The 19,703-nt window shown below is 47.6% G+C and overlaps 1 protein-coding gene across 1 annotated transcript in view; it reads right to left on the bottom strand.

The window, feature by feature from the left end:
• Positions 1–367: 367 nt before the first annotated feature.
• The window catches only part of Fxn (frataxin), a gene marked incomplete at its 5' end in the record, with an annotated part of 24,373 nt that continues 5,037 nt past the window's right edge, over positions 368–19,703 (bottom strand). The window contains 4 exons of the mRNA XM_010605884.2: positions 368–1,734; positions 6,779–6,876; positions 13,148–13,268; positions 16,132–16,229. Of these exons, the coding sequence (XP_010604186.1) occupies positions 1,584–1,734; positions 6,779–6,876; positions 13,148–13,268; positions 16,132–16,229 (468 nt within the window). The remainder of the gene's footprint in view (positions 1,735–6,778; positions 6,877–13,147; positions 13,269–16,131; positions 16,230–19,703) is intronic.

Genomic DNA, 19,703 nt, shown 5'->3' with positions numbered 1-19,703 from the left:
TTACATTTGTTTATACTGTTCTGTTGTTTTTTTTTCCTATGATGGAATGTGTTTGGTTCACCCAATATAAAAGCCTTTGCTACACATTTACAGACTTGTCACTAATCTTTTTTTCTTTTTTTGCAGTGCTGGTGACTGAACCACTAAACAAGCATTCTACCACTGAGCTACATCCCTAGCTCCTAAACAGTAAGAAAATAAAAAACTCAAGTCAGGTGTGGTAGTACATACCTGAAATCCTAGCACTTTGGAGGCTGAGGCAGGAGGATCAAAAGTTCAAGCCCAGCCTGAGCAACTTTGCAAGACTGTGTCTAAAAAACAAAAAACAAAAAAATGACAAAAACACCTGGGATGTAGCTCAGTCCAGAGGTCCTGGGTTCCATCCCTGGTGCCACCACAAAATAAAACCAAACCAAAACAAAACAAAACCACCCTAAACTCTGGGTCAGTTTTATGTTCTGGAGTCTTGTTGCTTCATGTATATTTTAAAACAGTAATATGGTGTGTTAGGCTTAACACAATGACAGCATAACGAAGGACAGCTAGTACTTTAACATGACTTCAACCAAAATTCCAGGAGATCAGCACTGCAACACTGTATTTACTCTATTGCTTAAAAAACTGATCAAAATCATCTCTTCATCTAACTAGTAGGAATTAAAGCTGGCCCACTGGGTCAACAGACAGGACCTCTCGATGTTGGGAATCGTTTCTATTCTTTTACTTAACAGATGAGACAAGAGGGGTGCAGGGACTTTGAGAATGTGTGCACAGACAGACCTGTTTCAGGGCTGGAGCGCAGTCCAGCACCACTGCTATTTTATGACTGGTATCACTGTCACATTTGGCCCTTTGTATTTACAAAGTACCTCCTCAGCTTCACAGCACTGCTTGTTATCCTTCCAGTTATGGAAAAATTTTTTCCTTCCTTGTCTTTGGGGGTTTCAAACTAAGTAAAAAGCACACACACACACGCACACACGCAGTGTGTGCGTGTGAGTGCACAGATATACAAATCTATGGAAGCAAAAGTACCAGGTACCCAGATAATACAATGCAGGCCATATCCTAAGTCACAAAGCACAAGTGGGGAATGATCTTCAGCTGAGTTTCTTTCAACAGTACCAAAGGGCTCAGCAGTGCGTATGCTTTGGAAGAGGCACGGAGACATTTAAAAACTACACTTCAGAGAGTCTTATTTTCAGACACAATGGTGAGGGTGGCTGGCTGCTCTTCAGGTGGCTCTTGCAGTAAAACCTTCAAAGAATGAAGACAATGGATTTCTCCTCCTGGGATTTTTCTTTGTTTTCTTTTTGTAAGGTTCTTACTGTATTAAGGTATGGAAATAGGATAACAGAGAAGATACGACGTATCATGTGAGGGAGGTAATCAGACAAAAACAATTCTGTAGAAATTAAAAATCACATTCTGGGGCAGGGTGGGTGTTAGCATGTTCTTTTCACAGAGGTTTACACATTCTGTGGCTGCCCGCAAAAGCAGTAATGGGAAAAAACACTCGGCTGCAGAAGAAAGCTGAGATCTTGGCCACACAGCATTTAATATCTTTAAACCTTGGTGGGCCATCAAGTGCCCTTTCCAGAATAGGCCAAGGAAGACAAGTCCAGTTTGGTTTTTAAGGCTTCAGTCAGCTCCGTGGCCAGCAGCTCGTGGAGGGATATGCCATCATGAGAGTACACCCAGCTTTTCCCAGTCCAGTCATAGCGCTTGGGTCCACTGGAAGACAAACAAGGGTACAGTAAGTCCATGAGGACATCGAATCAGAGCCGCTACATCATGATTCGGGTCTTTAATGTCCCACACAGGCCCCGTGTTTGGTCACGAGCCTGTGGCACTACTGGGAGAATGGTGGGACCTGTAGGGGACGGGGCCTGGTGGGAGAGAGACAGGTCACCAGAGGCTTGCCCTTGAGGGGACCCTGGGACTTAAGCTTGTCCTCTCTCTCTGCCTTCATGAGAAAAGCAGCATCCTCTGCCACAGGCTTCCCACCGTGATCTTCTACCTCACGATGCAACCACGAACTAAAACTGTAAGCCAAATAAATGTTTCCCCCTTTGGAATTTATTTTCTCACAGGATGGGGAGCTAACACACAGACTCTGCCCAGGAAATCATCTGACCCTCACTGATTATCAATGAATCTCTGTACATCACAGTCTGATTTCTCCTTTTTTCTTTTCTTTTGGTACCAGGGATCGAACTCAGGACCTTGTGCTTGTGAGGCAGGTGCGCTGCCACTGAGCTGAATCCCCAGTCCAATCTCTCACTTTTTCTACCTTCCATATGGCATCTGTTCTCTTGGGAGCAGTGTTTATGAAATCACGACCATTCCTTTCTTTTTTTGAGTCAGGGTCACTATGTAGCTCAGGCTGGTCTCGAGCTCACAGCCTCCTGAGTATTGGAATTACGGTGTGTGCCTCCACGGCTGGCGAAATCCTGACCATTCTTGTGCCTCTGACATGACTGCTTGTGGCTAACCTGTACTATTATTTAATCCCAATTCTCCCCAAGGCCTTGGCAACCATCTAAATCATTATTTTTTAAAATACCTTTTTAAGGCTGGGTGTGGGGTGCATGCCTGTAATCCCAGCACTTGGGAGGCTGAGGCAGGAGGATCATTGTGAGTTCAAGACCATCCTGGGCTACATAGTGAGTTCCAGATCAGTCTCAACTACATAACGAGACCTTGTCTCAACCAAAAAACAACCACCACCACCACCACCAATGACAACAACAAAAACCTTTTTAAATTAAAATTAAAACTTGTCAAATTGAGAGCTTGATGGGCTAGTTCATCTGCCTCAAGATCATTTATTTAAAAAAAAATGGCACAGGGTCGGGGACTTAGCTCAGTGGTTCCGCAGCCTGCCTCACAAACACAAGGTCCTAAGTTCTATCCCCGGTACCAAAAAAATGGCACATGGACTTCACCTTGGGAATGCTGTGTATTACAGGTTGGATGAGTACTGCTGATATGAGGGCTTGGTCCCCAGGATGGTGGTACTGGGAGGTACTGTGCAACCTTAAAGAGGAGAGACATCGTGGGACACCCCAAGCTGACTGGGGTATGCCCATGAAAGAAACTACGGGACGTGCCCATCCTCTATCTCCGGGCTTCAGAAGTGATGGTCATCCCTTCACATGATTCTGCTATAATGTGCCACCCTTTCAAGAGGCTGTAGCACATCCGCTCCTGCCAGCCCAATCTCGGACTCTGACAAACTCCGAGCAAAATAAGCTGGTTCGCTTTATAAGTCAGTTGCCAGAGTTCCCCATGGTAATGTAATACAGTACTGACAATACACTGTATTTGTGTAGACAGATGTGTAGCTGGTTTTTGCCATGAACTGTTACACCAATGTACATAACTGAATCTCAAATCCTACCTCCTTATGGCCTAGCAGAGAGGGTGGACAGAGCAGCAGATTACAACGACACACAGTGACGCCCTTTCCGAGGACTGCTGTGAGTTTGAGGCCAGCCCGAACTACACAAAAAAAAGGGTTTCTATGTTGCTGGCTAAATGCTAGGGTTTGAACATGTGCTCAACAATGCAGGAAAAAGGGAAAAATCAAATTCACAGGACTTTTGCTTACTGCACACAAACTGCTGAACATAAACCACCGGGACTGTATAAAAAGAACAAACAAACAAATAACGCCCCCTACCAAACTGTTCCTTGGCCTTGTGCTCAGAATCTGCTCTCAGACAGCTATCTACCCCCTCTATGCCGTCCAGGGGCTCTGAGCCCACGAGTCCCCAGACTGCTCCTTATTCTACCCTATGACTTCGTCAGGGTGGGCAGGGTGACTAGGAGATGCTAATCCCACAGGACCCGAAAAGCCGTCAACTGAAACAAACAAACAAACAAACCAGAAGCCCAGCCCTAATGTGACAGTCAGCTTTCTCATTACTGAGACACAGTACCTGACGGCCACACTTAAAGGAGATTATTTTGGTCCACGGCTTCAGTGGGCTCAGTCCATGGTCTGCACTCCAAGGCAGAAGCAGATGGCAGAGGAAAGCTCTTCACTGTGTGGTGGCCATGAAGTAGAGAGAGAGGGGAGGAGCCAGGGAAGAATACATCCTTCCAAGTCCCACCTCAGTCCTACCCCAAACAACACATTCACCCCCTGAGAGCAGCCATGGATAAACCCACTGATGAGCGTGGCACCCATGATCAACCTCCTTCCAAACAGGAGACTTCGGGGAATGTTTTGGATCTAAACCGTAACACCCTTGAAGAGTATATATATTTTTTGGTACCAGGGATTGGACCGAGGTTTTTATTGTTTTGTTTTGCTTTTTGAGACAGGGTCTTATTGTATAGTTCAGAACTCACTATACAGCCCAGGCTGGCCAAGACTCATAGTAATCCTCCTGCCTCAGTATCCTGAGTGCTGGGATTACAGGCATGCGCCACCACGCCCAATTAAAAAGTATTCTGGACAAATATGAATAGCAGAAGACTGTTCATGAACATAGCTGTGACAATAGCAGGTACTCAGTAGATTTTCCTTTCAGTATGCCACATTAATTACAGATTTTAAGAAAATACCCTTGGAATTTCTTGTTTTGTTTGTTTTTTTGTGTTTTTTTTAATAATGAAAAGTTTATTTTGCCAGCAAAGGTCGAATGGCACTCAAAAAGGCAGTGCCAGGAATGGACCACCTACGGGGCTGCAGCTTCTTCTTTTTTCTGAGATCAGGTGGTTACAGTTCATTTCCTCAGTTCACATTACCTATGCACAAATTTCAGTAATAAGGCAGTTCACTTTAACCTAAACGTAACAGTTCCTTGTAGTTAGGGAGCTATCTATTCCAGTTGTTTTGTTTTTTTGAGACAGTGTCTCACTACGTAGTTGAGACTGACCTGGAACTCACTTTGTAGTCCAGGCTGGTCTCAAACTCACAGTGATCCTCCTGCCTCAGCCTCCCGAGTGCTGGGATTACAGGTGCATGCACCAGGTGCACGCCACCACACCCGGCTCACCCTTGGAATTTCTCGGAAGTCATAATTATGTAGTAGAATATACTTCTAGAGAGTTTTGCTTGCTTTAATACTGTGGATGAAACCAGGGCTCCATAACTATGAGGCGAGCCCTCTACCACTATGCTACATCCCCTGGTTATACTTTTTTTAAAAATTAATTTTATTGGTCCATTTAAAGTATACAATATAAAGACATTCATCATTGGAAATTTGCACCTTTACATAATCTACCTTGGTTCTTATTTTTTCCCCACTCCCCTGCCCTCCCTTCAACTCCTCTGTCTCTTTCTATCTACAGACTTTGTTTCCATTTTATCTTTCTCACATTCATTCCATTCCCTTCTTTCTTTTCCCCTACCCCTGCCCCTTCCCCTTTACACCTATTCCACATTATCCATTATACATTTTAGTTCTTATTCACACTTCCAGTTTCACACGAGACCCTGGTTACACTTTTTTTAAAAAATTTGCAAATACAATTAGTCTTTCAAAGAATTCCACATCGCTTATAGTTCTGCTTTCCCAGTGTCCAACCTAAGCGCTCTCTCTGGAGCGCTCATGCATGGTCGGGGCAGGGTGTGCTGAGGGCTTTTGGTAAGTACCACTCTCTCTCCTTCTCCCAGCCACGTCAAGGGCAGCCAAGCTGCAGGCTCCTGGCTTTGAGGTGCAGGCTGTCCGAACTGGAAAGCACTTGACTGGGACAGGAAGGAGGGACAGATGCCCTGGAGAAGCAACTTCAGCCACTGTCCCACCTCCACAAGGCCTGCAGCTCAGCCCTGACAAAGGAATTCTACAGAACTCCGCCTGAGATGCTAAAAACAATCAGACTTTAACTCGCTTTGAGGACAAAGTATGACTTGCTCAGGCGCTGGCGTATTAAAATGAGTTTTTTTCTTTGTTTCTGCCATGCTGGGGTTCAAAACTAGAGCCTCACAGATACTAGGTAAGAGCTTTACCACAGAGCTACACCCCCAGTCCCTACGCAATAATAATTTTCTCTTTCATACAAACTGTCTAGGCTGAGTTCTGAAAAGTTATAAACTTTCCTCTTTGGATCGTGTTAACATACTCACGCCTGCTAAGTGCAGCCAAGTTATCAGCAAGGAGATTATGTAACTAGAGTAAGGGCTCCCGCTCAGTGTGAGACAGCTTAAAACAGCAGGAGCTGGGCATGGTAGCACACACTCTTAGGAGGCTGACATGGAAGGACTGCTCCGAGTTCGAGGCTAGCCTGGGCTTCATAGTGAGAGCAAGGCCAGCCTGAACTACTATAGTGAGACCCTGGGTCAAAAAATCACAAAAACCACCAAGCAGCAACAAAAGAACCAACCAAACAAAACACCAGGAAAGGGCCACTTACAGATGCTAACATGAAAAGATGACCCATCTCAAATGGTCCATGACACATTAAAAAAATTAATTAATTAACTGATGGCACCGTGGACTGAATCCAGAGCCTTTGAACTGAGGCATATTTCCAGGACTTTAAATTTTTTTGTTTGTTTGTTTTGGTACTGGGGATGGAACTTGGGTCCTTGAGCTTGTGAGGCAGGTGGCAGAATCACTGAGCTGAATCCCTGGCCCTCAAAAAAATCTTTTTGGAGACAGTGTCTCACTAAGACCCTAAACTGTCCAGGCAGGGTTTGAACTTGCCATCTTCCTGCCTCCGCCTCTCAGAGAGTTGAGATTTCAGGCATATGTCGCCACACCTGGCTCATGTCACATTTTCAAGGAGTTCGATCATTAGAGATTTTGACTTCTGCACTTACCTGGAGGGAGAAGACAACCAGATCTGCTTGTTTGGGGTCTGCTTGTTGATCACATAGGTTCCTAGGTCTCCGCCCAGTTTAACTGTCAAGACGCCACTCTGGGAGTTCAGGTGCAAGAGAGCGTGAAGAAAATAAAACCAAAGTGAGCCCTTTGCCATAAATGCTTTGCATTCTGGTATCTCTGCACACTTTTCATGTACACAAATATGCAGTATGTATCACCACAAAATGTCTTCATGGGACTGGAAATGCAGCTCTGTGAAAGGGTTGTGTGCTTAGTAGGAGAGAGGCCCTGAGTTCCATCCCAGCACCGAAAAAGGAAAAAGTCCTTACTTAGTATTTAGAAATAGGAGATCATGGAGGAAGAACATTGCTCTCAGGATCAGAATGGGACCGATCATAAGGCCAACATCTCTAGTGCTTTTCCCACTCCCCACGAGCACGGCGAAGCCAGAATGAGCGCCACATCTGAGGTTTCAGTCCGGCAAGTGTGACTGCTGGCTTGGTGCGCCCACCCACCACCAATAGAGCAGGCCGGAAGACGTTACAAACACAGACACCAACTCCACAGTATGCTGTCAGTGCAGGCACTGGACGTGACGAGTCCCATAAGAAGAAAAGAAAGAAGGAAAGGAGCCATCAATCTGCTTGCCTTTCTAGTCTTAGAAGAGCAATGGCCTTAGCTAAGCAGGCAGAAGGCTGCGACTCCAGCCTACATTTGTTATTTTCTGATCCTTCCCACGCATCTGACAACACCTCAGACCCTCTGCCCTGGCTTCATTTTCCCTAAAGAGCCTTGAATTCCCTAAAGACTGGTGGGCCCAACTCAGCCCCATAAGAGCTCATTTAAATTTGAAAACACTTTCACAAAGGAGCCCTTTACTCGCCAGCCTCTACTCCACTTGGGAATGGGCGGGGTGTGAAAGCAAAGGTAGTACTCTGAGCTCCCGGGGTCCACACAGGCAGCCAGAGGGACAGGGTGGCCTTTCTGTGCCTCTGGAGCTCTCCTCCAATCAAGGTCCTGGGATGACTCTCCAGACACCCTCTTCACCGACACAGGGAGGGTTTTAAACGCAGGAGGCCATAACAGCAGTGATATCACTGATAGGCTTGGGATGAGCAGGGGAGACGTGTGGGGGCTGGGATGAGCTCAAGGCCTCCTGCATGCTAGGCGGGCGGTCTACCACTAAGCCTCGCTCCAGCCCTGTCACGGTAACCGGTTCCAAGCACACAGTTCAGCGGAGCCAAGGACACTTAAGAGTGCTGTGCGGTGCATCTCTAGAGCCTTTTCTTCTTGTGTCACTGAACCTCTACATACTCGTTACGTACTAATTCTCCTCCCAGCCCTTGGTGACCACCTTCCTACTTTCTATGATTTTGACTACTTCATTTTTTTTGCGGTAGTGCGGATGGAACTCTACACTAAACTACATCCCCAGCCATTTTAATTGTTTTGAGACAAGGTCTAGCTAAGTTGTCCAACCTGGCCTTGAATTTGTGACCCCCCTGCCTCAGCCTCGCAACTGCTGAGATTACATGTGTGTAGCACCTAGCCTACTTTAAAATTTACTCATTTCTTACTTATGTTTGGTGTTTTCTGGAGACAGACTCTCTCTATGTAGTTCAGGCTGGCCTTGAACTCACTACTGTATATAGCCCAGGGTGTCCTCGAACTTGCAGCAATCCTTCTACCTCATCCTCTTAAGTGCTCGGATTACAGCTTATTTTTTGAGACAAAGTAGCCCAGACTGGGCCCAAACAAACAAACCTTCTGCTTCAGCCTTCCAACTGCTGGGATTTACAAGTCTGTGCCTATTTCCTTCATTTATTTAAAATGGACAAATAAAACTGTATTTATGGTGTTGTTTCTATGATTCTGACCACTTTTGATTATTTCATGAATGTTAGCAAGCAGTATTTCTCCTTTTGTGACTTGACGTGGCTATTTTGGGGTGTGTGCTGGAGACTGAATCCAGGGCCTTTGCACTGAACTACATCTTCAGCCCTTTTTTATTTTGAGAGCCTCACTAAGTTGCTAACTTGCTCCTGCTGGGCTCAAACTTGTGATTCTCATGCCTCAGCCTGCCACAGCGATGGGATTATAGCTGAGGCTGCTTACTTTATTTTATTTTGCCCTTTTTTATTTGAGGCAAGGTCTTCATGTCCCAGGCTAGGTTTAAATGATGATCTTCCTGCCATAGCCTTATGAAATGCCAAGATCACATGCAGCTGCCACCATGCCAGGAAGCTGCTAACTGTAAATGCATTTTTTTGGTGCTGGTGACCAAACTCAGCACCTTGCATGCTAAGCACATGCTCTTGTACTGACCTACACTCTCAGCCCCTTAAATGCATTCATACATTCATTTGTGGTACTGGGGACAGAACCCAGAGCCTTTGCATTGAGCTACATCCTTAGGCTTTTTTTATTGTGAGACAAGGTCTTGCCAAATTGCAAAGGCTGGGCTTGAACTTGTAATCCTCCTGCCTCAGCCTCCCAGAGTGCTGGGGTTACAGGCATATGCCACAACCACGCCAGGCTAATGTGATTTTTAAAGGGCAAGAAATATACTGTATGTAAATTTATTTAAAACAAATATTTTTTTCAGCTGGGCACGGTGAGACATACCTGTAATCCCAGCATTCTGAGAGGGTGACACAGGAGGATTGCAAGTTCAAGTGATATAGTGAGATGCTGTCTCAAAATAAAAAATAACAGGGCTGGGAATGTAGTTCAGCGCAAAGGCTCTAAGCTCAATAGCCACCAAGTGGGAAAACAAAAGCCCACTTTTTCACAAAGAGCACCTTAATGAAACAAGTGCGGGCTGTGGGTGTGTAGCCCAATGGTAGAGCACTGGTTAGCATGCACAAGGCCCTGGTTCCTTCCAAAGCACCAAAAGCAAACAGAAAACAAATGTGAGAGTCGTCTGAACACTATTGCTCTGAAACTCCTCCACCAGGTACCTTCATGCAGCTCAGGTGCTCCCCACACAAGCCCATGGGCTGTCCTGCTCCAGTCCTGCTCCAGTCCTGCTCAGGTGTCTCTGGGAGGGTTCTGGGTCCCCATAACTCTCGTGTTTCTTACCACCTTAGCACTGAGCTCCCCACAATCAAGCAGAGTGCCCTGCTCCTAACCTTCACTACTTCAACCCCTTTGAGAATAAGCATGTTGTCTTTAGTTCTGGCATATCCAGTGTCTAGCAACTCTGCTTTCAGCAAAATGTGAACAGGATGCAAAAGGACATTTCTGGGTGAATGTAAACGTGAGGGCATTCAAAAGGCGATAGCTCAGGTGCTGACCAGGCACTGTGATTCCGTCTGCCAAAGTGAAGGGCAAAGTTATACAAGGTAGAAATCACAACACAACTCTCCCATTGCTTGTTCACAGCAAGTAATCTGATTCTCTTCCCACACCGTTGAAGCTATTTTAAACCAAAGAAACCAGGCCACAGTGGGGTACATTTACGCTTTTGGGATTGTCTACAAGTAGATTACATACATGAAGAAGGCTTTTTATTCATCATTATTATTCTCTTTCAGCAACCTGCGGCTGTTTTGGGAGTGTGGGTACACTCACACACCCGACAGCCAGGACAGGCAAAATCTTGAGCAGGTGCTGAGAAACAGGACTCAACCAATCAGAAGAGACCCTGGCCCCAGCCAGTGAGAGTGGACACTGGCCCGGCTCTTGAGGCTTGTTAATTCCTGTTAGTATTGGCACTATATATGCAAAGGTGACAACTACAGTTGTCACCAGCTCATTTGTGGAAAGACACAAGTCAGGCAGCTTCATATATGAGTGACTTCCCAAGGAGTAAGGCTAATGAATGTGATGCACTTTGGGTTTTTTGTTTTATGGTGCTCGGGACTTGCTAAGCACACAACCACCGAGCTGCAGGGCCAGCCCTACGTTTGAGTAATCATAACCGAAACCTGGAGAAGTAGGGGTTAATGCCACCCATTTCACAGCTGAGGAGCCTGTGGCTCACAGAAGTTAGGTGACTCAGGTAAGGACCCTCACGAAATTCAACTACAGGATGCTAAGCCATACATTTGTTCTCTTATTCAATAAAGTGTGGCCTCTGAGCAAGGGTCCTTAACCTGGATCCAAAGGTGGGTTTGCGGGCTAACTGCCCCCACTCTGGTGGGAACTGTGCTCACAGGTGAGCGTGGAAGTGTTTCTTGGGAGAGGGTCCAGAACAGCCATCAGATTCTTTTAGTGGGCTTGGTCCCCAAAACATTGGGAGACCTCTGCTCTGAGGCAGTAACGCACTGCCAATTTAGTGAAAACATGGCAACAAGAAAACCCCTATTAAGACATCTAAGGGGGGCTGGGGATTTAGCTCAGTGGCACCGTGCTTGGCTGGCAAGCACAAGGTCCTGAGTTCAATCCCCAGTACCGAGGGGGAAAAAAAAAAGTCGAAGACAGATTGGAGGTAACTGTTCAAATATCATGGTGATTCTAGCAGCCCATGGTCGCATTTGCTGGGTCAAGTGCATCAGGCTTAGTGGTTGCCTGGTAAATGAAGTGTTCTCAGCTCTGTGGGTGTCCCTTCTACTAACCAGCAAGGGTGAGGCCTGGACCCAGACGTCAGGCTCAGCCATTACCTGGTCCCCTGATCAGATGACACGCGACACGCGCACCAGGTCTGATGACAGGCTGGCTAACATGTTGCTCAAACCTCCCGATCCACAGGGAGGGCACTGAAGCACATGTGCTTGGGTTTATAGGAATCACGGCTTCCGTCTGTTTACTTGGCCAGTAAGAAGTTACTAAAAGATCTATAAATGCTGATTGGCATCAATGAAAGCATGTTTTGGACATGTGGGCCACATTTCAGCACTGTTCTAGAGATTGAGATCAAGAAGGGACAGTGCCCTTGTAGCCAGACAAGACACCTTTTGATTTACCTTATATCAGAAATTTATCAATTGGCATCTGAAGAGCTCTAATTGGGAATTCACACCATGGGATAGTTAGCATTTCATATGCTTAATTACAAGTCCAAACTATAGAGGCAGCCACTAAATGCCTTTAGCTTTGTAAATCCACACTTGAGAGCCTGCTAATCATAAGGATTTGTTAGAAATAATTTTTCCTAGTGATACAATGCATGGCCTACCTAGAAAAATATAGGCGCCTCTTTCTTTTCAGCGAGGAATGGAATCTGAAAAGCCTAGCAGGCTAATACTCTTCTGAGAGATACTCTGGGGAGAGGACTCAGGAAAGTTCTGAGACTTGGCACTGAGCAGGTTTGTCATGATTCAAACGAATTCAACAGGGTAAATCGAACAATCCAGTTGCTAAAACATATTTGACATATTTGGTCTAATGAAACATTCATGCAAATCACTTGGGTCAAGATGGGGCTTTACTAACCCTGCAAGAACAGGCTGTGTGACTGTTTCATTGCTTGTTAGTCAATGTTTGTAGAAACAGCAGAGTGTAGCCCAAGAACTGGTGTCCCTGTCAGTGGTTACGGTCCTGATAGGATGTAGGGCAGAGGAGGCCTGTGACTTCCCACCTCCAATCACTGCATGGTCAGGTGGAAAATCTAGTTTGGAAGGGTTTGCAAACTAGAGAGCTTGGCCCTCTAGGCCTCTCTTCACAACCACTTTAAAAAAAAATTGTTTTTTTTTGGTACCGGGGATTGAACTCAGGTCCTTGCGCTTGCAAGGCAGGCCACCGAACCGCTGAACTAAATCCCCAGCCCCACTTTTTAAATTTTTAAAAATTTATTATTGTTATTTTTTTAATTTTTTGGGTACCAGGGAGCAAACCCAGGACCATGTGCTTAACCAGGTAGGATCTTGCTATGTGGTGTAGAAGCTGGCCTTGAACTTTCTATGTAGCCCAGGCTGGCCTCCAACTTGTGGTGATCCTTTTGCCTCAGCCTCTTGAGTGCTGGGACTACAAGTGTGCACCACCAGCCCAACTTTTTTTTTTTGGACACAGGGTCTCCAACTCACAGAGATACTCCTGTCTCAGCCTCCAGAGTGCTGGGATTACAGACAAGTGCCACCACACCAGGATCATAGCCACTTTTATAGTCCCGGATGGACACTGCTGCATTTTCTACTGGCAACAGCAACCAATGAATTCCTAAGGAGGCATTAGTCCTTTCTCGCCCATTTACTTCGATTTTTCCCCACCTATTTCCCTACAACAGGCTTGACCCCTTCTCCAGGACTCCACCACCTGCTCCATCCTACGGAATCCATTCTCCAGGCAGTGTTCCCTAGCAACATGCAACACCATTTCTACCCCTTTCATCTGTTAGTTGATTGTCCCACATAATTCTGTGATTTCGTCCAAAAGCTAACAGCCTTATGGAGGAAATGGAATAATTGAAATAAGCCACGAGGTACCCCAAAGGAGACGTCATAGTCCTCCAATGTGCAGGGCTCGTCTGCGAGGTCTTCAAAAAATTCTGCCAAGGAGTCCAGTGTCTCCTCTGCCAGTCTTTCATAGGCAGTCTCATCTAGGGTGCTGTGGGGGAAACAACCATGGAGACCAGGGTTACTAAACAACTCCATTTTAACAACAGAAAGTCACGCACTGATTCGTTAACCTTTACACGGATGGGAAATACCTACCAGGCACAGACTAACAATTTAAATAGCATGGAAGGAGTTACCAAGAGACGTAAGCCTTTCTTCCAAACAGTCCCCACCCCAACAGGCAACTACATGGTTTTCTGTACCCTTCTAGAGTATTATGCTTTTTAAAATATACAAACAAAGCATCTTGCATTTTTCACTTCATATGTAGAAATGGTTCCATAGTAGCAGGTATGGCTGTACTTTATTGTATACTTGATCTGAGCTTTTGTTCTATGAGAATATCTTTGCAGGTTATGATATACACCAAATACCTCCATTATATGAGTTTCCAAGGGGTGAAAGTCACCAGCTGCTGTCAGACAATTCATCCAAGACATAAACTCTTGCCATCCGCCCCTCTTCCCAAGCCCGTCCCCTATCGTAAGGGGACAGCATGGGGCAGGCTCTGGGACTGAGTAGAGAGTCAGGGGCTGCCCTCTGGAGGGAGGGGTGGCTTGGTACACCATGCTGGATGTTTAGAGGGCGAGATGAAGAGAACGGAAGAGGTTGGCTGCAGCGTGTCTTGAGGAATCTGGGAACACCTGACCTGGAATCGGGTCCAGAACCAAGAGCAAGGCAGATGCACTGACAGCACAGTGACCCATAGCAGGACAAAAAGGGCCTCAGTAGCCATAAGGGACCCCAGGGAGAGGGAGCTGGACTTGGGACATCCTGCAAGGGCTTCACTCATCCACAACAGTGCCTCAGGGAGGGTCTGCGGGGTACAGAGGCAGGGGCCAGAAGCGCTGGCCATCAAAGCACACACCCAAACGTGCAGTCCACAGCATGGGCTTTGGGACATGGTGCGAGAGGAAGACAGGATGAGCCGGTGCAGAAGCTCTAGGGCTCCCAGACCTTGAGGGCCACACAGAGCCTGCTGCCAGTCTGGCGTCTGTGTGATAACCTGCAGGGCCGAGAGTGCAGCCACAGAGCATGCAGCTGTGAGTTACAGCGTTCCTGCCTGTGGGTGGCCCCTGCTGCTTTTTGCAGGTGTGACAAGTGGTGAGAAAGGGAAGAAATGGCACGTTTGCAAGGAGATACAGTGAAATCGAGCATTTTGTGATCCATAGCTGCCGGGTGAAGGAAAAGTCAAAGGAGTCCAAGGCCTTGGATACAAAGACCTTCCATTAAGCCAGAAAAGGGTCCCAAGCTTCTTTGCAAAAACTAAATTGAAGGCACTGGTGGTCTCTAGTCTTACTACTTTTCTTTCTTTTTTTTTTGGTACCGGGGATTACACTCGGGCCTTTGCACTTGCAAGGCAGGCACCGGAACCACTGAGCTAAATCCCCGGCTCTTACTGCTTTTCTTTTATGACCTCAGGGTACCTCCTTTATGTTCGGAGAGCTGGGAATGGGGTCATGCAAAGGAAGACACTGGCTGGAGGCTTCCCCTGGGAAGACATTTGGATGTGGTTACTGACTCTGGGGACTGGCTGGTGTAAATAGATCAGAGCCTACTAGGTTTTGAGGAAAGCCCTATTATCAAAGAAAAATGAGCTTGGCCTAGGTTAGCCTACCAGAGCCTTAAAATAGCTGTTGCCAGCAAGAAGTAGGCTAGAAGGACTTCCCATTGCCTGCCTCCCTGCAGTGAGAGGATAACAAACAAGGAGGAGCCTCCTGGAGGCCTCCCAGGGCTTCGGAGGACAGGGCGAGGTTGTCCCCAGGTTGCCCAGGGAGTTGCCAACACTCCCACCAGGCCAGAGTTGCACCTCTTCTCTGAACAGGAGTTATTAGTGCAGTTATCCTGCCCCCTGCTGTCAGTGTGTGTGTGTGTGTGTGTGTGTGTGTGTGTGTGTGTGTGGCCACTCTAGATCTGAGAGAGCTGCACGTCACCTAGGGTGGCCGATTGGGCCCTCGCTTGAACCCTTTGCTGCTGGGGTACATCTGTGCTGGGCAGGAGGGTCCTACAGGTGTCAGCTGGGAGAGGGTGGACTCCGCAGTGCAGGACACTTCCCAGCTTCCTGCCCATTTGTTCCAGGACACTCACAAGATGAGACTCCCAGCCTTCCTTGCAGTGAGCTAGGGCCATGTGACTAAGCCCTCTCTGGAATGTGGGTGAGGGACAAGTGCTACTTCTAGGCCTTTTTGCAGAATGGAATATGGACAGGGTGATCTCCATCAACACAGTAGTCTCCAGTGCAGGAGAGAGATGTGCACTGGCACATGGAGATGGAAGTGGACATAGAGGAGTCACAACGAATGCCGAGCCTGCCTGCATGGTGCATGCTGCACACCGGGCACAACCTGCAAAAAGGGTGACACAAACCATTACTGGTTTGAGCCACTGCTCTGCTAGGTCTGTCTGTCACAGCAGCAGGGCCTACCCTGACCAGGACACTAAAGAAAATAACACACTCTGAAACCACCTTGTGGGGTGTGGTGGCACACGCCTGTAATCCCAGCACTCGGGAGGCTGAGGCAGGAGGATCGCTGTAAGTTCGAGACCAGCCTGGGCTACCTAGTGAGTTCCAGATCAGTCTCAACTACATAGTGAGACCCTGTCTCAAAAAACCGAAAAAACACAACAAAACATGAAACCACCTTGAAGGTCCAACAGCAGGGGATGGGTTAAATGGGTTACGGTGCAGCCGTATAACTTCTCATTACTGCACTAAAGATAATGTGATGGGTCTTAGAGATGAGGAAAGATGCAGATGAGGGCTGGTCTCAGACAGAAACAGGTTCGATACGAAAGAGAGGGAAGGGAGTGCGAGAGGAGGAGCTCTCGGAGGTGAGAGATGTTAATCTTACCCTGTGTTGCCCAAAGTTCCTGAGTTCCTCAAATGCACCAAACGGACACTCTGCTTTTTACCACTAAGAATCTGGTTGAGGTAGTAGAGGTTTAGACTCTAAAAGGCAAAGTTAAGAACATCACATTACCATTTTTCAGTTAATTATGATCTAATAATACATGGTTTATATATTACTACTCCTGCATTAAAGAGCAACTACGTTAGCTGGACATGGTAGCACATGTCCATCCGAGGTCCCTGGGAAGCTGAGGCAGGACAATCACCAGTTCAAGCCCAGCCTGGGCAACTAAGACAATGTTTCCAAATGAAAAGTAAAAAAAAAGAGGTTGGGAATGTAGCTCCATGTAAAGGCCCTAAGGTTCAATCTCTAGTGCCGTTAAGAGTTATGGGACTTTTTTTTAGGGCTACGGATTAAACCTATGGCTCAGAACACATTGGCCAGTGTTACAGTTTTTCACGAATCTTTTTCTTCTTCCCTGCAATACTAGCGATTGAATCCAGGGTCTTCATAATGAGCCACACCGCCAGCTCATTTTAAAAATGGATTTTTTTTACTGGCTCTTACTAAGACTGAGCTCATATTTTTTGAGTCTCTTGCTGCATCCTGTGAAAGTGCTGGGCTTACAAATGTGTACCACTAGGCCTGGCTAGAATATGTCTTGGAAATTCTTTACCTTTCTTAGTACATTAGTGAATTCCCCAGGCTCTCTCCAAGCTTGTGTTGTCCAACAGGACAGCTGTGGGTCACATGTAACTACTTCAATTTGAATTTATTGAGATAGAGTAAGGTAAAGTCAGTTCCTCATTGGTGCTGGCCACGTTTCAAGTGTCCTTGGCCACATGTGGCTGGAGGCACAGAGACATTTCCATCTCAGCAGGGATCTGACTGGTCATCGTTGCCACAGGCTACTCAGAGGAGGTTGTTAGCAGGAGGGGGGCGGGATCCCAACGCATCTTGGATATGATTAAGAAAAGCACAGAAAACAGGAAGGGGTGGAAGTCTGCTGAAGTACAGATGAAGGCCGGGACTGCCAACATCTACAGGTAGAAGGAGACCTGTGGATGGTCTTCATCCCTAACTGCTGGTCATGCAGGGACGGGCCTAAGCTATCATCAGGCTGTGCTGTGCACAACCCACTGACCGGCTACAGGGGGCACAAAGCACACAAGGTTCGACTGGCGCTGCCTGGAAGGAGAGGGAGGCCAGCTTGGGAGCCACAAGGGGAGGGCTGGGCTCTGGGAAGGAGCCAATAGGGCTCCCCCGGGCTGGAGGTGCTGGAGGGCCACGGTGCTAGGGTTCCAGGTCTCTACTGGACATTCTGGTTGCCATGGCAGTGGTCAGAGAGCAGGCGGGCACTTTCACAGTGCCGCCCCGGGGAGCTGAAGGTGAGCAGAGGCAAGGTGGGAGGCAGAGCGCAGGCAGTTTAGAGAGGGCAGCTCTGAAGAAGAAGAGGCTCTCAGTCTACCCGCTGGGCACTGAGGTGGACTCATTTCACCGCTCTGGAATCCTGGAAGGGCAGCTGCTGAGTATTACTGCTGCTGTCTTTCACGACAGTCAGGTCCTAGAAAGATGCTGCGAACACCCAATCAGTGAATTATTCTTAGGGGAACACGGTGAGCGAGATGCTCGCAAACCTCTGGCCAAAACAGCTTCACCAACGGAGTGAGACAGAACCTTGGTCTATGTGTGCTTCTGTTTGAGGACTCCTTATTTCATCCACTGCTGACTCACCAACGCTAACTTGGGCCAACAGCTCTGTGACTCACGCCTGAGCGAAGAGGATCCACCAGGCGCACTTGCTCTGTGAGGTATGATGTATCACGCTCCTCCTGCCCTCTTCAGCTTTAGGCTTGGGCCCATTTAACTAATTAGCTTTTGTGGTACTAGGGAACTGAGCTACATCGGCAGCCCTTTTCCAACTTTTTAAGACAGAGTCTCACTGGGGCCGGGGATTTGGCTCAGTGGTTCTGCCGCCTGCCTCACAAGCACAGAGGCTGGAGTTCGATCCCTGGTACCAAAATAAACAAACAAATAAATAAACAAACAGGGTCTCACTGGGCTTGAACTTGTAATCCTCTTGCCTCGACCTCCTAGGGTGCTGGGATTGCATGAATGAACCACCACACTGCTTTCCTTCCTTCTTTCCCTGTCTCCCTTTCTTTTTTGGTACCAGGGATCAAACTTGGGACCTTGCACTTGCAGAACCACTGAGCTAAACCCCCGGCTCCCTTTCTTCCTTCTTGTTCTGGGATGGAACCCTGGGCCTCAGCCTTCTAGGCAAGCTGTGCCGCGGGGCTGTGGAGGCCACTTCATCACACTATGTGAGCTGAGACAGGCGGAGAGCACCACTTTGACCTCTGCTGGGAACCTGAGCCCAGGGACTCTGAACGTGACTGTGACACGAGTGCCCACGTGCCAGGAGCACTGTTTGGGGCACCTCCACGAGTACAGGGACTGTGTGTGAGCTATTAGGGCAAACGGAGCACGGAAGGGGAGCTCCCAGGAGTCACAGAGAAACAGTGGCACAAAGCGCAGGGGTGGGGGCCGGCTCCAAGCCCTCTGGCTCCACAATCTGTGCCGCAAAGGAACTAGGACATGCCCGGGAGTCCGATCAGGCCCAAATCACGGGGAGAAAGTATGAGAACGTCAGGCTCCCCTCGAAGAACTACCCGCCTCAAGATCCCAGCCCTTCCTATCCTAGCTCTCGGTCTGATACCTTCCCATCACTTTAAAAAATTACCACTGACAAAGAGCCTTGCTGGCAGCCCATCTGCCATCTCTCCTGGAAATCCCGGAGCTGTTCTTCCACTCATTTCCAATAAAACTCCTAATTTCTGGCTTTGGTTGAGGACTTCATTCCCTGACGTTGTGAGATCATGAACTCAGCACATTTGATGTTTAACAGTCCAGGAGTTATATATTTTCCCTATATCACTACCACTGAGCTACATCCACTGGGGACCGAATACAGGGCCTTTGCACTGAGCTACATCCTCAGCATTAAAAAAAAAATTTATAGTCTTTTGAGACAGGATCTTACTAAGCTGCTCAGGCTGGGTTCAAACTAGCAATCCTCCTGTCCCAGCCTCCCACAATTTGGAAAGAAGGTCGGTCATATTCCAAAAGCTGGACTCCAGCCACTCCACAGCCTTGACACGTTCACCTGCTCCAAGGACTTAGGTCATAAAACCCAAGGCTGAAAACATGGGTGTGTGTGTGTGTGTGCGGTGTATACAAACCCTATACATTACGTATACACGTGATATACGTACACATATCAGATGACACTACATTGAATACTACAGGTCACATATCAATACTTCTTCAACTCAAGTCCTCACAAAGGCAAGTGACAACCTTCGAGACAAACACAGACCCCAAGGAACTGACCCCGTCCAACTGCCCTGCCTTTGCCGGAGCGTTCCCCCCGCAGTCGGCTGCAGAACAAAACGCCCCCCATCTCTCTGGGAAGCCGAAGTCGCTGCAAACGCGACGGGGACGTAGGAGACGCAGACCCGGAGGCCGAGGCCGCCGCGTTCGGCCACAGCGCATGCGCTTGCGTCCTCGGC

The sequence above is a fragment of the Fukomys damarensis genome, unplaced genomic scaffold (genome assembly GCF_012274545.1).
Source record: "Fukomys damarensis isolate Sample0158 unplaced genomic scaffold, DMR_v1.0_HiC HiC_scaffold_31, whole genome shotgun sequence".
NCBI lineage: Eukaryota > Metazoa > Chordata > Mammalia > Rodentia > Bathyergidae > Fukomys > Fukomys damarensis.
This window is presented reverse-complemented; position numbering and strand designations above follow the sequence as displayed.